We start from the raw sequence: 20,501 nt of genomic DNA, 5'->3' as shown, positions 1-20,501 counted from the left end.
ACCAATAAGCCTAAGTGCCACCTGCTGGATCACACCCTAAAGCTTCAACATAAATAATACCTTACTAACATATCTGGCCTCTGAAACCAGAGACAAGAAGTCAGCTTCAAATAAAGACCCCACACAAAGCCTCAGCCCAGGGAAAACATCCAGAAAAGAAGTCTATTGACTGTACTTAATCTACACTGTGGTTAAAGAAACACCCACACACAGAGATGAGAAAGAAGCAATGCAAGAACTCCAGTAACTCAAATGGCCAGAGGGTCATATGTCCTCCAAATGACCACACTAGTTCTGCAACAAGAGTTATGAACCACGCTGAACTAGCTGAAATGACAGAAGTAGAATTCAGAATACAGATAGAAACAAAGATCACTGAAATTCAGAAGGAGGGCAAAACCCAATCCAAGGAAAACAAGAGTCACAATAAAGTGATACAAGAACCAAAGGACAAAATAGCTGGTATAAAAAAGAACCTAACAGGTCTGACAGAGCTGAATAACACAATACAAGAACTTCACAATGCAATCACAAGTATTAACAGTAGAATAAACCAAGCTGAGGAAAGAATCTCAGAACTTGAAGACTGGTTCTCTGAAATAAGAGAGTCAGACAAAAATAAAGAAAAAAGAATAAAAACAAATGACCAAACCCCCAGGAAGTATGGGATTATGTAAACAGGCTAAATTTATGAATCATTGGCATCCCTGAAAGGGAGAGGGAGAAAGCAAACAACTTGGAAAACATACTTCAGGATATTGTCCATGAAAACTTTCTCAACCTTGCTAGAGAAGCCAACAGACAAATTCAGGAAATACAGAGAACTCTTGCAAGATTCTACAAGGAGATCATCCCCAAGACACATAATCATCAGATTTTCCAAGGTTGAAATGAAAGAAAGAATGTTAAAGGCACCTAGAGAGAAAGGGCAGGTCACCTACAAAGAGAACCCCATCAAGCTAACAGCAGACTTCTCAGCACAAGCCAGAAGAGATTGGGGATCTATATTCAACATTCTCAAAGAAAAAGTCTTCAACCAAGAATTTTATATCCAGCCAAACTATGCTTCCTAAGATCCTTTTCAGATAAGCAAATGTTGAGGGAATTCATTACCACCAGGTCTGCCTTACAAGAGATTTTGAAAGGAGCACTAAATATAGAAGGAAAGACCACAATCAGCTAATACAAAAACACACTTAAACACACAGACCAGTGTCACTATAAAGCAACCACACAAACAAGCCAACATAATAACCAGCTAACAGCACAATGACAGGATCAAATCCACATGTACCAATACTAACCTTTAATGTAAACAGGCTAAAGGCCCCACTTAAAAGACACAGACTAGTAAGCTGGATAAAAAAGCAACACCCAATGGTATGCTGTCTTCAAGAAGCCCATCTCACACTTAATGACACTCATAGGCTCAAAATAAAGGAATGGAGGAAAATCTACCAAGCAAATGGAAAACAGAAAAAAGCAGGATTTGCAATCCTAATTTCAGACAAAGACATTAAACCAACAAAGATAAAAAAAGAAGGGCATTACATAATGGTAAAGGGTTCAATTCAACAAGAAGACCTAATTATCCTAAATATATTTGCACCCAACAGAGAAGCACATAGATTAATACAGGAAAGACCTTCAAAGAGACTTAGACTCCCACACAGTAATAGTGTACTTAAAAACTCTCCAGCCTTTCGTTTCAGCAGAGCTGACTTCAATCTCTTTCCTCCATTGCAATAGTCTTGAACAGTCTTCCTTGCCTATTTAAATCCAAAAAAAAAAGAAAGGAGACGACATTGGATACAGGTGTATACAGTGGAAAAAACACTTTATTAATTTCTTGATAATCTACTGTCATTCTCCATGTCCCATCAGTCTCCCACATGGGCCATACAATGGCTTGGAGCTGCACCATTTTGTAAATTCCTCAGGCTTCTTTACTGTTACACATGTTACCCTAGCCTGTGTTTCTGAGATGCCTTAGTGAAAGTTGATTTTCTTTCTATGTCTTCTCAGGGAAAACGTCTTCTGCTGCAGAGAAAAAGAAACCAAGAAATTACAAATAACAGACAAGGAGATAACTGAAAATATTTGAGAAACTGCTAGAGATTAGACTACAGGGCCAGGGCTCTTCAAAAGGAGTGATGAAGACATCTAGACTCCCCTCCTCATTTCTACCTCCTTTCCCCCGACCCCCTGGCCAGGGACAGGGTCCCTACCTTTCACATTTACTGGAGATGGGAGATGAGTGGCACTGGGAATTCACACCCTGAACCTTCAGCTTCACAACAAAATGGCTTGTGAGGCCAAAAGACTCAGGACAGCAGAGCTCAAAGCAGGGCCAGAAGGTGCAGTGGAGACCACATTGGCGGGTCTCGCTCAGGGACACGATGGCGTCATCGTAACAGCACTGCTCCAAGGGGTTGTAGATCTTGTCTCCACACCTGGGTGCCAGCTGGCACAGCCATGGTTCTGAGCCAGCGGGAGCTGGACAGATGGACAGACATTGCTGGTGTGAGCCCAAGGATAACCAGGCACTACATCCCCCAATCAGGAGCCCTCTGTGAACCCCCATGCCCACTTTCCAAAGTCAGCCTCCTTCCTCTTCACTCTTGCCCATCCTTGTACTCACCGATGACTTTCCTTGGACACAAGAGGAGGAGAAAGACTGACACATAAGCAGGAGCTGGGAGAGAAAGAAAGGTTAAGGATGGGACTGGAAGTGTGGCCACTAGGTTGATCTCAGGGAGGACAGGCCAGGGTGGGGAAGGCTTAGTTCCAGATTAGCTCTAAAGGCTTGGATTTTGAACTATCTTTGCATAGGATCTAACTGACACAGTTAAGAGTCCAGACAGCAGGGCCAGAGAAGCATGGACCCTTCTAGGAAAGAGAATGCAGGGAAAACTCTTGGAATATCTTCGTTTATGATTCTAAGAATATGGTGAAGTTTACCAGTTGGAAAAAGGAGGGAACAGCTGTTAAAGATTAACCATGGTTAAGATTAAGGTGATAAGGAAGGAGGAAGGAAGCTGAGTAAGATTGGCAAGTGGAGAACTGGGGTGCAGGATTGTTTTGGAGATAGGATTGGGCTTGAGTAGGTCTTTTTTTCCTTGTTTGCTTTTTGTTTTTTGACACAGGGTCTTACTCTGTCACCCAGGCTGGAGTGCAGTGGTGCCATCTTGACTCACTGCAGCCTCGAACTCCAGGGCTCAAACGATCCTCTCACTTCAGCTTCCTGAGTAGGTGAGACTACAGACCTGCCACCATGCCCAGGTAATTTTCTATTTTCTGTAGAGATGGAAAGTAGGTCTAAAAGTTGGGGCTCTCCTCATTTGTTTTGGAGTTTCTGACACCATGACTGTGGGTGAAGGTTGAGAGATAAAGCAAATGGAAAAAAATGATGGAATATGAAGGTTTTTTTGTGGATGCAATCACCTGACTAACATAGTGATCCAAGTTCAAATATTCCATGATTGAAAGCATGTACAGGCAGGTGAAAGCATGTACAGGCAGCTTTTGAAAGCATGTACAGGCAGGTGACAATGAGGTTATGTAAGCAAAATAAGAGGAAAGGTGTTCGCTTTTGTCTTCTGTACTTGCAAATGAAAAATGTTCCCCTTATACTATAACCTTTTTCCTCTCCTGGGCTACTCCATATCAGAGAGTGAATGCAGCTGAATCCTACTCCATGTTGTGGCTTGAGGAAGCTGATGGCCTCCAGTACCACCGGCCATTACCAATTAACATGCAACTAGAGAAGGTGGCTCTTCCCATCTATTTTAATCCCCCTTCTACTAAACACCTTCTAATTCTATATTTCCCAGGCACTGTATCTTTAGAAGTTTCAAAAGATGATGCCCCAAACCACTTCGTTTACTCCCTGGAGAACTATTTGGAGTCATATCCACAGTTTTCACGTGATCTAGCAGAAGTGCACAGGCACCATAAACTCCAAAAGAGAACCAGAGAAGAGTGACAGCTGCGATTTTTTCATGGAGTTGTTGTGAGGATCCAAAGGGCATGTGGTTCTAGAGTGCAGACTGTAATAATAGTAATAATAGTAAGTGGCAGATGATATGTGATACAGCACCTGAGAGTGCAGCCCAGATAAACAAAATCACAAGATAAACCGATGCTTATGAGGAAGGTAGCAGATCTGGCAGGACCCGGGCAGTAAGGAAGCCAGCCCTCAGTGATGACGACTGATCTGACACTCCATCCCCCACGTGCTGCCACAACTTGTGGGGGAGCCCTTACTCCTAATCATCCTGACCGCATCAGTAACCTTAGGGAGGGCTCTTCTCTCCCAAGCTCCACTCTTAGCCTCCCATGCACGTTGAAGGGTATTGGCCTCCTTTACAGAGCCTGAGAAGATCAAGAATCTGGATATTCTTGATGAGCCTCACCTGCCAGCTTGGTTATTCAAGAAAAGTTGTACATGAAATTAACAAGAAAAGGTACAAGTGTCAAAACTGTTTTAGCTATTCTAGTTCCTCTACCTTTCCATATAAATATAGAATCTTGTCTATACCCACCCGCCCCCCAAAAAAGAAAATCTTGCTGGGATTTTGATAGAAATTGCAATCAGGCCGGGCGCGGTGGCTCACACCTGTAATCCCAGCACTTTGGGAGGCCAAGGTGGGTGGATCACGAGGTCAGGAGATCAAGACCGTCCTGGCTAACAGGGTGAAACCCCACCTCTACTAAAAATACAAAAAAATTAGCCAGGCATGGTGGTGCGCACCTGTAATCCCAGCTACTAGGGGGCCTGAGGCAGGAGAATCACTTGAACCCGGGAGGCGGAGGTTTGCAGTGAGCCAAGATCGCACCACTACACTCCTGCCTAGGTGACAGAGCGACACTCTGTCTCAAAATAAAATAAAATATAAATTGCAATCAATTTGGGGGGAACTAACATCTTTACTAGTTGAGTTTTACAATCCATGAAAATTGCATGTCTCTCCATTTATTTCTTTCAGGAGCATTTTGTAATTTCCAGCATATAAGTCCTGTACATGTTTTGTTAGATTTACACCTAACTTTTTCATTTTTGAACAATTGCACGTGCTATTTTGTTATTAATTTCAATATCCACATGTTCATTATTGGTATAAATAAACACAATTGATTTTTTTCTATGTTGATCTTGCATGCTGAAACCTTGCTAAACTCACTTATTAGTTATAGGAGTACATTTTTAGATTCCTTGGGACTGTTTACATAGACAGTTGTGTGGCCTACAAATAGGAGCAGTTTTATTGCTTCCTTTCCAATCTGTATAAATTGTAATTCTTTTTTTCCTTGACTTATTGCCGTGGTTAGAATGTCCAGCAATACACTGAATAAGAATGGTGAAAGCAGACTTCCTCTCCTTTGCTCAATCTTAGGTGGAAAGCATTCACTTTTTCATCATTACTTATTATATTAGTTGTAGGGTTTTTTGTAGATGGACTTTATCGAGTTGAGGAAATGCCCCCTATTCCTGTTTTTCTAGGAGTTTTTAAAATCATGAATGGGTGTTAAATTTTATCAGATGCTTTTTCAGCATCAATTGATGTGATCATGTCATTTTTCTTCTTTAGCATGTTAATATGGTGGATTACACTGAGAGTGATTTTTGAAATATTCTGCCAGGCTTATATTCTGGAATAAGCCCTACATAGTCATGATGTGTAAGTATTTTCTTATATTGCTGAATTTAATTTACAAATATTTTGTCAAGGATTTTTGCATGAAGGATATTGGTCTATAGTTTCATTGTTTTGTTGTTGTCATTGTTCTTGTTTGTCTGTCTTTTTATGATTTTAGTAGCAAAATAACTCTGATTTTATGAATTGAATTCCCTCCTATTCTATTCTCTGGATGAGACTGTGCAGAATTGGTGTCAATTTCTTTTTAAACATTTGGTAGATTCTCAAGTGCAACCATCTGGGCTTGGAGATTTCCTTTTTAGGAGATATTTTAAATTCTGAATTCTATTTCCTTAATAGTTATAAGGCTACTAAAATGATGTATTTCATATTGGGTGTGTTGTGATCATTTGTGCTTTTAAATGGGTGGTCCGTTTCATCTAAGTTGTCAAATTGTGTAGAGTTATTCCTAGTTTTCCACTATTATTCTTTTAGTGCCTGCAAAACCTATAGTGGTATCTCCTGTCTCATTCCTGATACTGACAATTTGTGTCTTCTCTTTGAATTTTTGAGAGTTTTGCTAAAACTATAAAAAGATTATTGATCTTTTCAAAGAATTAACTCTTTATTTCATTGATTTTCTAGACTGTTTTTCTGTTTTCAATTTTATCGACTCCTGCTCTCTTTATTATTTCCTTCCTTCTTCTTGCTTTGCATTTATTTTGCTCTTTCATTTTTTCCTAGCTTCTTGATGTGGGAGCTTAGATTATTGATTTTTCCTTTTTTCTAATACAACTATTTAGCACAATAAGTTTCACACTTAGCACTGCTTTATATATGTTCCACAAATTTTGATATATTGTATTTTCATTTCATTAAGTTAAATATAGTTTTAAAAATCTTTGAGACTCATCTTTAAACCATGAGTTATTTAGAGTTGTGTTGCTTAGCTTCCAAGTGCTTGGAGATCTTTCTGTAGTCATTAGCTTGATCAAATTATGGTCAGACAACTTACTCTGTTAAACTTCAATACTTTAGAACTTGTTGAGGTTTGTTTTATGGCTCTAGATAGAAGCCAATTCTCCATCACCATTTACAATCATATCAAAAATAACAAATACCTAGAATTAAATCCAAAGAAAGGTGAGAAACCTCTGCAAAACTCTGCTGAAAGATACTAAAGAACACCTAAGTAAATGGGAAACATACCATGTTTATGCTTTGGAAGACTCAATATAACAAAGATGTCAGTGTTCCCCAAATTGGTCGATAAATTCAATGCAAACTCAATAAATATTACAGCAAGGTTTTGTATAAGTTAACAAAGTGATTCTAAAATTTATCAGAAAGTGATGGTTGGGCACGGTGGCTCATACCTGTAATCCTAGCACTTTGGGAGGCTGAGGCAAGAGGATTGCTTGATCCCAGGAGTTCAAGACCAGCCTAGGCAACACAGTGACACCCTGACTCTATACATATTTTTTTAAAAAAATTACCAGAAAATGAAAATGACAAGATAGCCAATACAATATTGAAGAAACTAAACAAAGTTATATGACTTACCCTAACAGATCAGGAAGTTTCATAAAACTATAATAATTTAGAGCGTGGTATTGCAAAAGATAAATAATTTTATCAATGGAATGAAACAGAGTTCAGATACAGATCCACACACAGACAATCAGTGATTTATGACAAATGTACCACTACAACTCATCAGGCAAAGATTAGTCCTTTTAACAGATATCTATATTGGGGGGGAATGTATCTTGACCCTTATCTCACACCAAATGTGAAAATTAATTTGAAATGGATCATAGACTTAAATGCAAAATATTTCAAACTACAAAGCAGGACTTCCAGAAGTCAGTGTGAAGAGCATGGGCGCCTTCCTCCCAGCAAAACAACCATTTAACTGATGAAAATTATTTTTTTAATAAAAACAACTAGTTAAGTCTCAGGAAACTGTCCTAAGGGCATACAGCAAATAAAGAAATGTTTATTCAAGAAATTCCACTCAATCTGTATAGAGCAGCGAGAGTCTGAGGGCATTTAAGCCACAAATTATCCCTATTCCCCACATCCCCAGCCAACTCTGTGTAATTGAAGCTCTATGCTGGGTAGTCACGGACAAGAAAATGGGACTCTACCTCTCCCCAGCTCCCAGCCTAGGGCTACAGTTTCAGTCCAGAAAAGGCAGTACACCAGCATCTTTTATCATGCTGTCTCCTTGCTGTGGATGTGCTATATTAGTTAGAAATTGTGGCTTACAGCACCAGGGCTCCTTCTCCCATCCAGCCCCTCCTCCTAGCATGGAAGTTCCACGCCAAGTTTAGCAGGTGAAGCACACTGGGCTTCACTGATTCTGTCTGAGTTCACTCATGGGGCAGAGGTTCCACACAAGAAAGGGCAAACCGAGAAGACTAGCAGCTACCACCCCCTCCCAGTGTTCTAGCTGTAGAGGAAAGACATCGCCGCAGGAGAAGCTGGCTGCTGTCCCTGACACCAGCTCCAGTCCAGTGGCTCAGCGGTTCTGCCCCAGGGAGAGGGAGGCCATCAGAACAGAGAGCTCCACAAGTCTCCCTAAAACTGGCTTTTCTTGAAAAGAGTGTGGAGAAGTTCATGCCTAAGGACACTGTACAAAAAAATTGGAAATGTTGGTGCTAAAAAACCAAGAAGAGGGTGGTAATTCCATGACAGTAGTAACAAGAAACAAAAAGACCAGCCGGGTGCAATGGCTCACGCCTGTAATCCCAGCACTTTGGGAGGCTGAGGCGGGCAGATGACGAGGTCAGGAGATCCAGACCATCCTGGCAAGCACGGTGAAACCCCGTCTCTACTAAAAAAAAAAATACAAAAAAATTAGCCGGGCTAATAAATATAATTTTTATATATTTATATATATATTATATATATTTATATTTAGTATATAAATATACTAAGTTTCGAATTAGAATGACTCTCCTCCACTCAGAGGTGCCTGTAGTTCCAGCTACTTGGGAGGCTGAGGCAGGGGAATGGCGTGAACCCAGGAGGCAGAGCTTGCAGTGAGCTGAGATCACGCCACTGCACTCCAGCCTGGGCAACAGAACGAGACTCCATCAAAAAAAAAAAAAAAAAAAAAAAAAACCAGGCAGAAGCTTAACAGAGAAAATCAGAAAGAGAGATAACCAAGAAGGGCCCTCCTCCTGGGGTCAGCGACAGCCTCAAACCCTGGCAACACTTTGTCTTGGCAAAAGGGTTAGACATTACACAGGCCTATTAAAAAGAATAGAGTAATCAATTAACAATTAGAGGAGTCTAACAGATGCAAGTGATACCAACAGAGGCAGATGAGCCAGAAGCTTAACAGAAACATCAGGAAAAAATAGTAAAAAAAGAATGAGTTGCTGTCCTTTGCAGGGACATGGATGAAGCTGGAAACCATCATCCTCAGCAAACTAACACAGGAACAGAAAACCAAACACCACATGTTCTCACTCAGAAGTGAGAGTTGAACTGTGAGAACACATGGACACAGGGAGGGGAACATCACACCCAGGGGCCTGTCACAGGCTGGGGGGAAAAGGGAAGCAGCACATTAGGACAAATACCTAATGCATGCAGGGCTTAAAACCTAGATGACGGATTGATAGGTGAAGCAAACCACCATGGCAAATGTAACAAACTTGCATGTTCAGCACATGTATCCCAGAACTTAAAGTAAAAAAAAAAAAATATATATATATATATACATATATAATTTGTAATAAAAAGGCAAAAGCTACCCCAAAAAAAGAACCCAGCTAAAACCATAATTATCTGGAGTAGTTAGCGATCCAGCACTCATGCCCAAGGCTGCACCCTCTGGAGAGCACTAATAAAATAGAATTGTGTAATTATATAAGCAATTATATAACTTGTAACTACTTATTAAAACAGTATAATTGCTTATTTCTTATCCTTTCTTCTCTTAACTGGTCTTAAAAGTAATGGCATAAAACAATATGTACATAATTGTATTGCTGGGAAAAATAAAGAATCTGATTTTAAAATGGGCAAAAGATCTGAATACCTAGTTCTCAAAAGAAGACATACAAACACTCAAGTATATGAAAAAAGTATATGAAAAAATGTTCAACATTACTTATATTAGGGAAATGCAAATCAAAACCACAATAAGATACCTCATCTCAGTTAAAATGGCTTTTATCAAAAAGACAAGAAATAACATGCTGGCAAAGATACAGAGAAAGGGGAATACCCATACACGGGAAATGCCCATCCAGACCCAGATGGTGAATTTTACAAAACAATTAAAGAAGGCTTAATACCAATCATTCACAAACTTTTCAAAAAAAACCACACAACTTTCCAATCTATTCTGAGGCCTGTATTACCCTGATACCAAAACCAGACAAAGACATCACAAGGAAAAAAAACTACAGACCGACGTCTCTTATGAATATAAGTTCAAAAATCCTCAACAAAATACAGCAAACCAAATCCAGCAGCATATATAAACAACGATACGCCATGACCAAGTGGATTTATCTCAGGGATGCAAAGTTGGTTCAACATATGAAAATCAATTAATATAATACACCATCTTACTAGACTATAGGAGGGAGACACATAATTCTCTCAAATGATACTGAAAGAGCATTTGACAAAATCTACACTCTTTCATGATAAAATACAAAGAACAAACTGGGAATAGAAGAGTTTCCTCAACCTGTTAAAGAGCATCTACAATAAACTCATAGCTAACATCATACTTAATTGTGAACGATTGAATACTCTCCCCCTAATATCAGGGACAAGACAAGTATATCCACTCTTACCACTCTATTCAACATAGAATTGGCAGTTCAAGCCATGAAAGTTAGGCAAGAAGATAAAATGAATTCAGACTGAGAAAGATAAAGTAAAATGATTTCTATTTGCAAATGACATGATTTTGTATGTTAAAAATCCTAAGGACCAGGCACAGTGGCTCACTCCTGTAATCCCAGCATTTTGGGAGACCAAGTGGGGAGGATCACTTGAGGTCAGAAGTTTGAAACCAGCTTGGTCAACATAGCGAGACCCCATCTGTATAAAAATAAAAACATAAAGAAATTAGCCAGGGATGGTGGCACATGCCTGTAGTTCTAGCTGCTCAGGAAGCTGAGGCAGGAGGATTACTTGATCCCAGGAGTTCGAAGCTGCACTGAGCTATGATCACACCACTGCATGCCACCCTGCGTGATAGAGTGAGATTCTGTCTCAAAAAAGAAAAAGAAAAAAAGAAACCTAAGGAAGCTACTATGACCTAAAGACTAATAGAAAAATTCAACAGGATTGTAAGATAAAAGAGATCAACATATAAAAAGCAATTGTATACACTAGTAAAAAACCATCTAAATATGAAATTAAGAATATAATTCCACCTACCAAAGAGAATAAAATACTTATGAATAAATTGAACAGAAGAGGTGCAAGATTTGTGCACTAAAAACAACAAAACGTTGAAAAGAATTAAGAATATGTAAATAAATGGAAATACATCCATGTTTCCATGTTCGCAAATTGGAAGACTTAATATTGTTCAGGTGCCAAAAATCCCAAATTGATCTATAGAATCAATGCAATCCATATCAAAGAACTTTTGTGAGATGAAGTGTCACTCTGTCACCCAGGCTGGAGTGCAGTGGCGCGATCATGACTCACTGCAACCTCCGCCTCACAGGCTTAAGTGATCCTCCCAACTCAGCCTCCCAAGTAGTTGGGACTACGGACGCACACCACCATGCCTGGCTAATTTTTTGTATTTTTTGGTAGAGATGGGGTCTCACCATATGGCCCAGGCTGGTCTCTTAACGCCTGAGATCAAGCCATCCACCTGCCTTGGCCTCCAAAAGTGCTGGGATTACAGGCGTGAGCCACAGCACCCAGCCTTCTCTGAAGAAATTAATCAGTTGATACTAAAACTCATATTGAAACATAAAGGACCGAGAATAACTAAAACGATCTTGAAAAAGAACAAAATTGTAGAATTGGTATTTCATGATTTCAAAGCTTACTACCACAAAGCTATAGTGACAGTGTAGGAGCTGACATACAGGATAGACATACAGATCAATGAATAAAACTAACAGTCAGAAAATAAACCCTTAGATTTGCTGAAATCAAATTTCAACAAAAGTGCTAGGACTATGAAGTAAGGGAACAAATGATTTTTCAACAAATGGTACTGGGAAAACTGTATATTCATACACAAAAGAGTGGGCAGAAAGAGGATCTCTTCCTCATACCATACACAAGGATTAACTCAAAATGTATCACAGACCTAAATACAAGAGCGAAACATATAAAACTCTTAGCAGAAATGTAAAATAAGCAACCCACAGAGAGACAAATACCACACCATCTCACTTGTATGTAGAATCTAAAAGAGTTGAACTCAGAAGTAGAGAGAAGGGCAGTTACCAGAGGATTGGTGTGGGCAGATGGGTAACAGGGAGATAAGCAAATGATATAAAGTTACAGTTAGACAGGAAAGATAGGTTTTAGAGATCCACTGCAGGGCACGGTGACTATAATAAATAATAGTGTATTGGGGGCTGGATGTGATGGCTCATACCTGCAATCCCAGCACTTTGGGAGGCCAAGGAGGAGGGTTGCTTAAGCCCACAAGTTGGAGACCAGCCTGGGCAACACAGTGAGACATCGTCTCTATGAAAAACAAAATTAGCATGGTGTGGTGGTGCGTGCCTGTGGTCTCAGCTACTTGGGAGCTGAGGTGGAAGGATCATTTGAGCCTCAGTGGTAGAGGTTGCAGTGAGCTGTGATCACACCACTGCACTCCAGACTGGGCATCAGAGTGAGACCCCGCCTCTTAAAAAAACAAATGGTGTGTTGTATATTTCAAAATTGCTGAAGAGTATATTTTAAATGTTCTAGTGACAAAAAATAATAAGTATATTAGGTGGTAGATATGGTAATTAATTTGATTTAATCATTTAACAAGGCAAACATACATTAAATCATCATATTTTACCCCATAAATATACACAATTATTCTTTGTCAACTTCTTAAAAAGATTCCTAGCAGAAAACACAGAAGTAAGTCTTAATGACCTTGAGTTAGGTAATATTTTCTTAGATATTACACCAAAAGCACAAGAGACAAAAGAAAGAATAGACTTCATCAAAAATTAAAAACCTATGCACTGCAAGCAACAGCATCAAGGAAATGAAGACAATCCACATAATGAGGAAAGTATTTGCAAATTATATATACGATAAGGGATGAGTATCCAGCATATCTTCTAAAACTCTTACAACTAAATAATAATAAAATAAATAACCCAATTTAAACATGGAAAAATCTGAAGAAACCTTTTCTCAAAAAAGGAATACAAATGGCCAATAAGCACATGGAAAAGACACTCAGCATTGTTATTTACCAAGGAAACGCAAATTAAAACTACACAGGATATCATACACACCCACCCAGATGATTGCAATAAACAGGAAAATAGAAAATAACAAAGGTTGAAGAATCTGGAGAGAAATGTGAGCCCTCATACACTGCTGGTGGGAATGTAATTGATGCAGCTTTATGGAAAACAGTTTGCCAATTCCTCAAAAAGTTAAACAGAATTACCATGTGGTGTAGCAATTCCACTCCTACGTGTACACCCAAGATAACTGAAAACAGGTTCTCAAGCAAATACATGTATACATATGTTTGTAACAGCACTATTCACAATAGCCAAATGGTGGAAACAGCGCAAGTGTCCATCAACAGATGAATGGATAAATGAATGCTGATACGTGGATACAATTGAATTTATTCAGTTGTAAAAAGGAATGAAGTACTAATAAATTCTACAACGGGGATATGCCTTGAAAACATTAAGTTAAAAAAAAAAGTGACACGAAAGGTCACTTATAAATGGTGTGATTCCATTTATATGAAATGTCCCAGATAGGTAAATCCATAGAGACAGAAAGCCGACTGGTGGTTGCCAAGGGTGAGGGTAGAGGGGAAAGGGAGGAACAGCTAAGTGGGCGTGCGGTGGTCAGGGGCTGTGGAGCCAGGTGACTCGGAGGTAAAAAGTAATTCTGGAAGATGACTGAGCTACTCTTCCTTCAACTTGAGAAAGAAAGCAAGAGAAGGAAGGAGAGGAGGGAAAAGACAGGGAGGGGAAAGGGGAAGAGAAGAGAGGGGGATGTGAGACAGAGGGACACAGGGAGAGGGGGAGGGGAGAGTGAGGGGGGAGAGGGGGAGAGGGGGAGAGGGGAAGAGGGGGAGAGGTGGAAAGGATGAGGGGGAAGAGGGAGAGAGAAAGAGAGCTAGAGAGAGAAATGGGAGAGAAAAGAGAGGGAGAGAGAAAGAGAGAGAGAGAGAAGACAGAGAGAGAGAGAGAGATGGTTGCCCAAAAAGAAGTTAGTGAACACAGCAAGCATTGCTCATCTTGATGGAATACACACAACAAAACTCAGTCCACTGCCTGGGCTGCCCTTACTTACCCAGCACACTCCTGGGGTAGTGTGCTGGGTCCTGATGCCTGAGACATTGAACCTCATGATTTCCTGGCGCTGAGAGCCCAGGAACTCCAGGCAACAGTGCCTGGGCTACAGGGTTGGGTCTGGTTCGAGGGCAGGATGATCCCCTCATCACAGTCCCAAGAGATTGCAGATCTGGTCTCCACTCCTGAGTGTCAACTGGCACAACCACAGTCCAATATCTGGAAGAGTCAGAGCTGATGAGCTGGCAGGGGACCTCTGGGAGCCCCCAACCCTATCCACAGTGCTATAATCCTACCTCCTTTCTTCTCCCTCCACTCACCACACCCATTCTCACCTATGGTCCCTTCTGAGTCTGAGCCCAGGAGTTCAAAAATAAAGATCAGCTGAGAGCAGAAGGAGAATGACAGTGATTCTGGGGTCACCAGATCATGATCATGGGGCACAAGATGATGTCTCTGAGTTTCTTTGGTTGCTGTAACAGCTCAGAGCGGATTTTGGGACTGACTCTGTGTGCAGGTTCTGGGCATTGGGCTTGGCAGGTGAGGAAATGCAGGGAGGGCTCTGGAAAGGGTTAAGCTTCTGGAATTTGCAGGTGGGGAGAGAGATTGCAATGCAGTCAGAGAGGACACGGGTGATTATGAGGTGGGAAACCAAGCATTAAATAGGGAAGAGAGAATTAAGTTTGAGGTTCAGAGGTACATTAGGGATAACAGTAGGCATTAGCTCAACCTGGGGCTAGGGTTACCTTACCAAAGATTCTGGGCACCATGGAGCTTCAGAGCAGCTGATGGGACAGCAGCAGTGCAAATGGGTCAGTGACTTTACACAGGGACTTATGTAGGCTATGAACTTATCCACATTTAGGGAGGTGCCCAGAAGCACTGGCCTCTTCGAAAGGGTGCGGCATGAGAAGGCACAGAAAGCATAAGAAAAAAAATGCATCAACAGCTTATGTAAGATGTTCCTGGACCTGTTCCAAGTGGCTGCTACCTTCTCAGACCTCTAGAAATCTCAGGGTAAAGGCTTCCCTAGAACCTTTCAAAGCCGTGAGTGAGTGTCATTCTTTGAACTCTGCCCACGGCAAAGCCATTTGAAAGAGATTCCTTGGCTCTCACTTATCTGAGAGCATACTACTTACCAAACATCACAGCTGGTGATGAAACTTCATATTCATCCACCCTGAAGTTTCAAGGGGTCCCTCTACTCCCCATCTCAGTCCAGCTCCAGACCTGCACTATGAGAAACAAACGCCCCTGTCCAAACCCAAAGAATGGACTCAGAGACACAGAAAACAGTGGAAGCAAGACTTTTAATGACGGTCTTGCAAGATTGAATGTCTGGTAGGCAGGCACACCCAGTACGGTTACAATAAGCAAATTATCCCCTAGTGCACAAGTCTCTCCCCCGGTTCCTCATAGGCTGAGTACGATGGGGTCACAGTCTTCCCAGACGTCGCCTATTGGTCACTGGGTTGAGGCTTTTAGGTGTTTTCTTTAGGATTGTCTCACTGCATTTTGTTGCAGCCTATAATGCATTGCAATCAAAATCAGCTCGGGGGCTTTTCAAGTATTTGACTTATGACCTAGGTAGTCAGGCAAGCTGATAAGAATAGATAAAGTGAGCTATTTTGCTGGCTAGTAAACTTTCATTCTAGACTAAACTCTGGTTTGGGAGAGGGTAACTAAGGGGATCCCAACAAGCATGCACCAGCTGTGGGCCCAGTATATTCTGTCCTTCCATAGTTAGTGGGCCTCAGCCTATCTGAGGTACTTTGTCTTGGAAATGGACCACCATTTCCATTATTATAATTGTAGACAGCACTGTCTATAATTCTTCAGAGTCATTTAGGGGAAACTGTGAAGATGCAGCATAATCTAGAAAAAGAGCAGGGGCTGTAAAAACTCTGCCAGGGAGAACAGAAAAGGAACAGACAGTGATAGAATAGACATCTGGGATTCATAGAATAGATGGAAAAGCAGCACCTTTTTGTTGTTGTTTCTGGAGTGCTTTGTCCAAGGAAACGCTCCTTCTGTGTTTCTTACTGTTATTTTATTTTATTGTCACCATCACTATTATCTGTGTCACGGGATACCATGTGGGCTATTATTAGAATGCGCTCTTGTGTTTTCCATTGACTTCCTTCCCATCCCACAGTGAGATGGGTGGGAGGGTGAGACAGAGATCAGGAGAGGTGTTAGGGCTTTATAAAAGTGCATTGTTAGTAGAAGAGTTCTGGACCTGATAAGTGAATTTAGAAAGGTTGTAGGGTATGAAGTTAACACACAAAAGTCAATTGTATTCCTTTATACTGCCAAGAACTAGTGGATACAATAATTTAAAGAAAAAAATGCCATTTACAATGCCCCCCTCCCCAAAAACTGAACTGGTATACTGTAAATCTAGGAGAACATGTAAAGGATGTGTATGATTAAAGTAATCAAGGAAACCTTAAATACAGAGTGGTATATCATGTCGTGGTTTGGAATCTGTAATTTAGGTAAGATGCCAATTCTTTCCAAATTATCTACAGATTTAACACAATTCCAATCAAAACCCAAGCAGGATTTGTCTTAGAGAGAAACAAAATAGCTCTAGAATTTATATAGAAAAGCAATGGAAACTAGAATGGCCAACATAATTTTGGATGAGGAAAGATGGTAAAGGACTCACACTATCCAATTTCACAATTACTCAAGCTACAGTAATGACAACAGTGTAGTATTAGCAAATGGATAGACATGGATAGACACATAGATCAATGGAACAGAATAGGTTCCAGAAATAAACCCAAACAAATATAGTAAATTGTCTTTTGGCAAAGATGTAAAGGCAATTCAATGGGGGAAAAGATAGTCTTTTCAACAAATGGTGTGAGACAATGGGCACGCATATGAAAAAAAAAAAGAAGACTTCTACCAAAGCTCACACTTTATACAAAAGTTAACTCCAAATGGTCTAGATATGAAAAGTAAAACTACGTATTTCAAGAAGAAAGCATCAGAGAAAACATTTATACCTTGGGAAAAGACACCAAAAGCATTATCCATTTTTTAAAAACAGATTGGACTTATCAAAATTTTAAAGTTAAACTTGATGAACAAATTGTCAAGTGAATCAACAGACAAGCTACCAACTGCAGAAAGTGTCTGTGAATCACATCTCTAACACAGGACTTGAATCCAGAGTATATGAAAAACTCTCAAAACTCAAAGTGAAACAACAAACAAAATCATTAAGCATTGGCAAAATATCTGAACAGATGCTTTACAAAAGAGGATATACAGATAGCAAATAAGCACATAAGAAATTGTTCAACACCATTAGCCATACTGGAACTACAAATTAAAACTACAGTGAGATACTATCTCCCATCTACTAGAATTGGTAAAATTTAAATATATATATTAAATAAATAAATACACACACACACACACATACACACACACACACACACACACACATATATATGAGTGTGTCCTTAATTCTCTACCAGTGAGGGAAGCTGGAAGCAAGATGGGAAGGTGGGGGAGAAGAAGAAACCCTGAAAAGAACTAAGAGTTACTGGAAGGAGGGCTTTAATCCGGTGAGTGGGTCACTCACTGGTAGGTAAGTCATGTGTGGAAGCCTGTTTGGGGTGCTGCAAGGATTGACTGTGTTGGACTGGACGAGGGAGGGCCACTGGGGGTGTAAGTGAAAAAGTACTGGAGTATGTGTATTTAGATATTATGAAATTATACACAAACATATATGAAAGAGAGAGAGAGAATATCGACAATACCAAGTGCTAACAAGCAAGTAAAGATACTGAATTTCTCATAGTTTACTGATGGAAATGAAAATGGTATATATATATAACTCTGAAAAACATTTTGGCTGTTTTTATAAAATTATACATTTACCATACAACCCATCATTCACACTCCTGTGTATTTATCCCAGAGAAATGAAACTTACGTTCCCACCAAAAAAGCACAATCGTTCACAGTATTTCACTTGTAATAGCAAAAAAGTGGAAACAACTCAAATACCTATCAACAGGGGAAATGGGAGACACACTGTGGTACACACATACAATGGAAACTTTTGAGCAATAAAAAGGCAAGGAACTATTTACATACACCATGACTTGGCAAGATCTCAAAGGCACTGTGTCAGATACAAGAAGTTGGTCTCAACAATTACATGGGTAAGAATCCACTTAGCCTTTCCTGTGACACTCAGGAAAGGCAAAACTATAGGAAAGAGTGAATGCCAGGGGTTGGGGTTGGGTTTGGGGTGATGGAACTGTTCTGTAACCTGATTTTGATCGTGACTACATGAATCTATACCTGTGTTTAAGTCCATTAAGTTAAGCATAGAAAACAGTCAACTTACTGTATGTTTTTAAATAAAATAAAATCAGGGTGTGGAAACTAAACTTTGTATTCACTTATTTATTCAGAAATAATTTTGAATACATATTTTATACTAAGTGCTGTTCTAGCTGCAAAGAATATAGCAGTGAGCAAAATAAGGGGTTTAATTTTGTTCAGAAGACTCAGAAAATAAACATCGAGTAAGTATATATATGATATGATATGATACGATATGATATGATATGATATCAACCAATGATGTATGCCATGGAAAAAATAACAAAGGAGTTTAGGAGATAGAGAATTACATGGACAGGTATCAGCAAGTCATGACTTGAGGGACGACTGCCAGAAGCTAAGAATAATTGTGTTGTATCAATGGTCAAAAAGATCAAAAGAGGAGTAACATTTCATGACACATTTAAAATATATGAAATTATATGAATTATATGAAGTTGGCATTTCAGTATCCGTAAATAAGGTTTTACTGGAACACAGCCATATTCACTCATTCATTCAAGTATTGTCTTCATGCTTCTTCACTACAATGGTAGAACTGAGTGGTTGCAGAAGAGACTTATGTTTTGCAAAGCCTGACTCTTTACATAAAAAGTTTGCCAACTCCTGCTGTACACAATGCTAAGTGAAGGTGGTCAGGGAAGGCCTCTGTGATGAGTTATCTTCTGAGCAGAGGCCTGACAGAGGTGAGGGGTGGGCCCACAGGTTACTCAAGGAATCCCCTAGGGTTCTAGCCCAAGTTGAGGTTGCCTGCATGGGGTATTCAACAAATAACAGAGGCCATGTGTTGGGTCTGAGTGAGGAAATGTGAAGTGGCAGGTGATGGGTCAGAGTAGACCAAGGGCCTGTTTATATAGCTCAGTAGGCCACTGTGCACAATCTTGATTTTCTCTGAGCCACAGGGAAGCCCTTGGAGGGGTTTCAGCAGAGACAATATCTATAGTGCCTGGCAAATGGGAAGGGGTTTATAAATGTGAGCTATTGTTATTGCCAACAGTACCATCTGATAATACAGTTGACTCTTGAACAATGTGTGGGTTAGGGGTGCTGACACCCCTGCACAGTTGAAAATCTGCATATAATTTTTGACTCCCTAAAAATGTAACTACTGGCTGGGCCTGGTGGCTCACACCTGTAGTCCCAGTACTTTGGGAGGCTGAAGCAGGAGGATTGCTTGAGCCCAGGAATTCAAGGCTGGAGTGAGCCATGATTGCACCACTGCACTCCATCCTAGGTAACAGAGTGAGACTCTTGTCTCAAAAAAAAAAAAGAAGAAAAGAAAACAAAAAAACGTAACTACAAATAGCCTACTGTTGATGGGCAGCCTTACTGATAACATAAACAGTAAATTAATACATAGTTTGTATATTGTATGTATTATACACTACATTCTTACAATAAAGTAAAATGGAGAAAAGAAAATGTTATTAAGAATCACGAGAAAGAGAAAATATATTTACTATGTGTTCAGTGGAAGTGGATCATCATAAAGGTCTTCATCCTTGTCTTCACACTGAAGAGGGTGATGAGGAAGAAGGATTGGTCTTGCTGTCTCAGGGATGGCAGAGGTGGAAGAAAATACAAATGGACCTGCATAGTTCAAGCCTGTGTTGTTCAAACATCAACTGCAGTAACATGTAACAGTCAACCCCTGCATTTCCACCCAGCAACCTCACACAGCCAGTGCATTTATAGGAGTTAAATGAAATTTTCTCTCATTTTGTAATGTACAGGTATTCTTCACTATATAAACTTACACTATAAAAATATTTGCTGTGAAGGCTTGACAGTGATAAGCTAAATGAGATTATCTGTATCAAAAGCTGTTATAATGTGCATGTAGAAGCCAGTGGAAGCTTTTAAATTGGCAGAAGTACAGGCAAAAGGATGCAGAGTGCAATTAGCCAATGTCAGCAGCTCTGTGGGCTTGTTTGTACATACAGAGCAGTATCTCTCATCTTTCCTACCATTTTCCAGAGGGTTTCACCCA

At 40.0% G+C, this 20,501-nt stretch overlaps 1 protein-coding gene across 1 annotated transcript; it reads right to left on the bottom strand.

Annotated features, from left to right (window-relative positions):
• Positions 1-1,586: 1,586 nt before the first annotated feature.
• IGFL2 (IGF like family member 2) lies at positions 1,587-15,448 on the bottom strand. Its single transcript, XM_054540741.2, has 4 exons — positions 15,277-15,448; positions 2,642-2,695; positions 2,229-2,496; positions 1,587-2,040 (listed from the first exon to the last, which is right to left on the bottom strand). The coding sequence occupies exons 1-4, from the start codon at positions 15,281-15,283 to the stop codon at positions 2,022-2,024; spliced, it is 348 nt and encodes a 115-aa protein (XP_054396716.1). The 5' UTR covers positions 15,284-15,448; the 3' UTR covers positions 1,587-2,021.
• Positions 15,449-20,501: the final 5,053 nt, after the last annotated feature.

This window comes from Pongo abelii, chromosome 20 (genome assembly GCF_028885655.2).
Source record: "Pongo abelii isolate AG06213 chromosome 20, NHGRI_mPonAbe1-v2.0_pri, whole genome shotgun sequence".
NCBI lineage: Eukaryota > Metazoa > Chordata > Mammalia > Primates > Hominidae > Pongo > Pongo abelii.
Note: the sequence above shows the minus strand (reverse complement) of the source record. Positions and strands in the feature narration are given on the sequence as shown.

Bases quoted from the DNA above. Each gene is read 5' to 3' on its own strand.
- IGFL2 (XM_054540741.2), bottom strand. The intron at 2,497-2,641 runs GTGAGTACAAGG...CCATCTGTCCAG, and splicing joins GTGTCCAAGGAAAGTCATCG to CTCCCGCTGGCTCAGAACCA.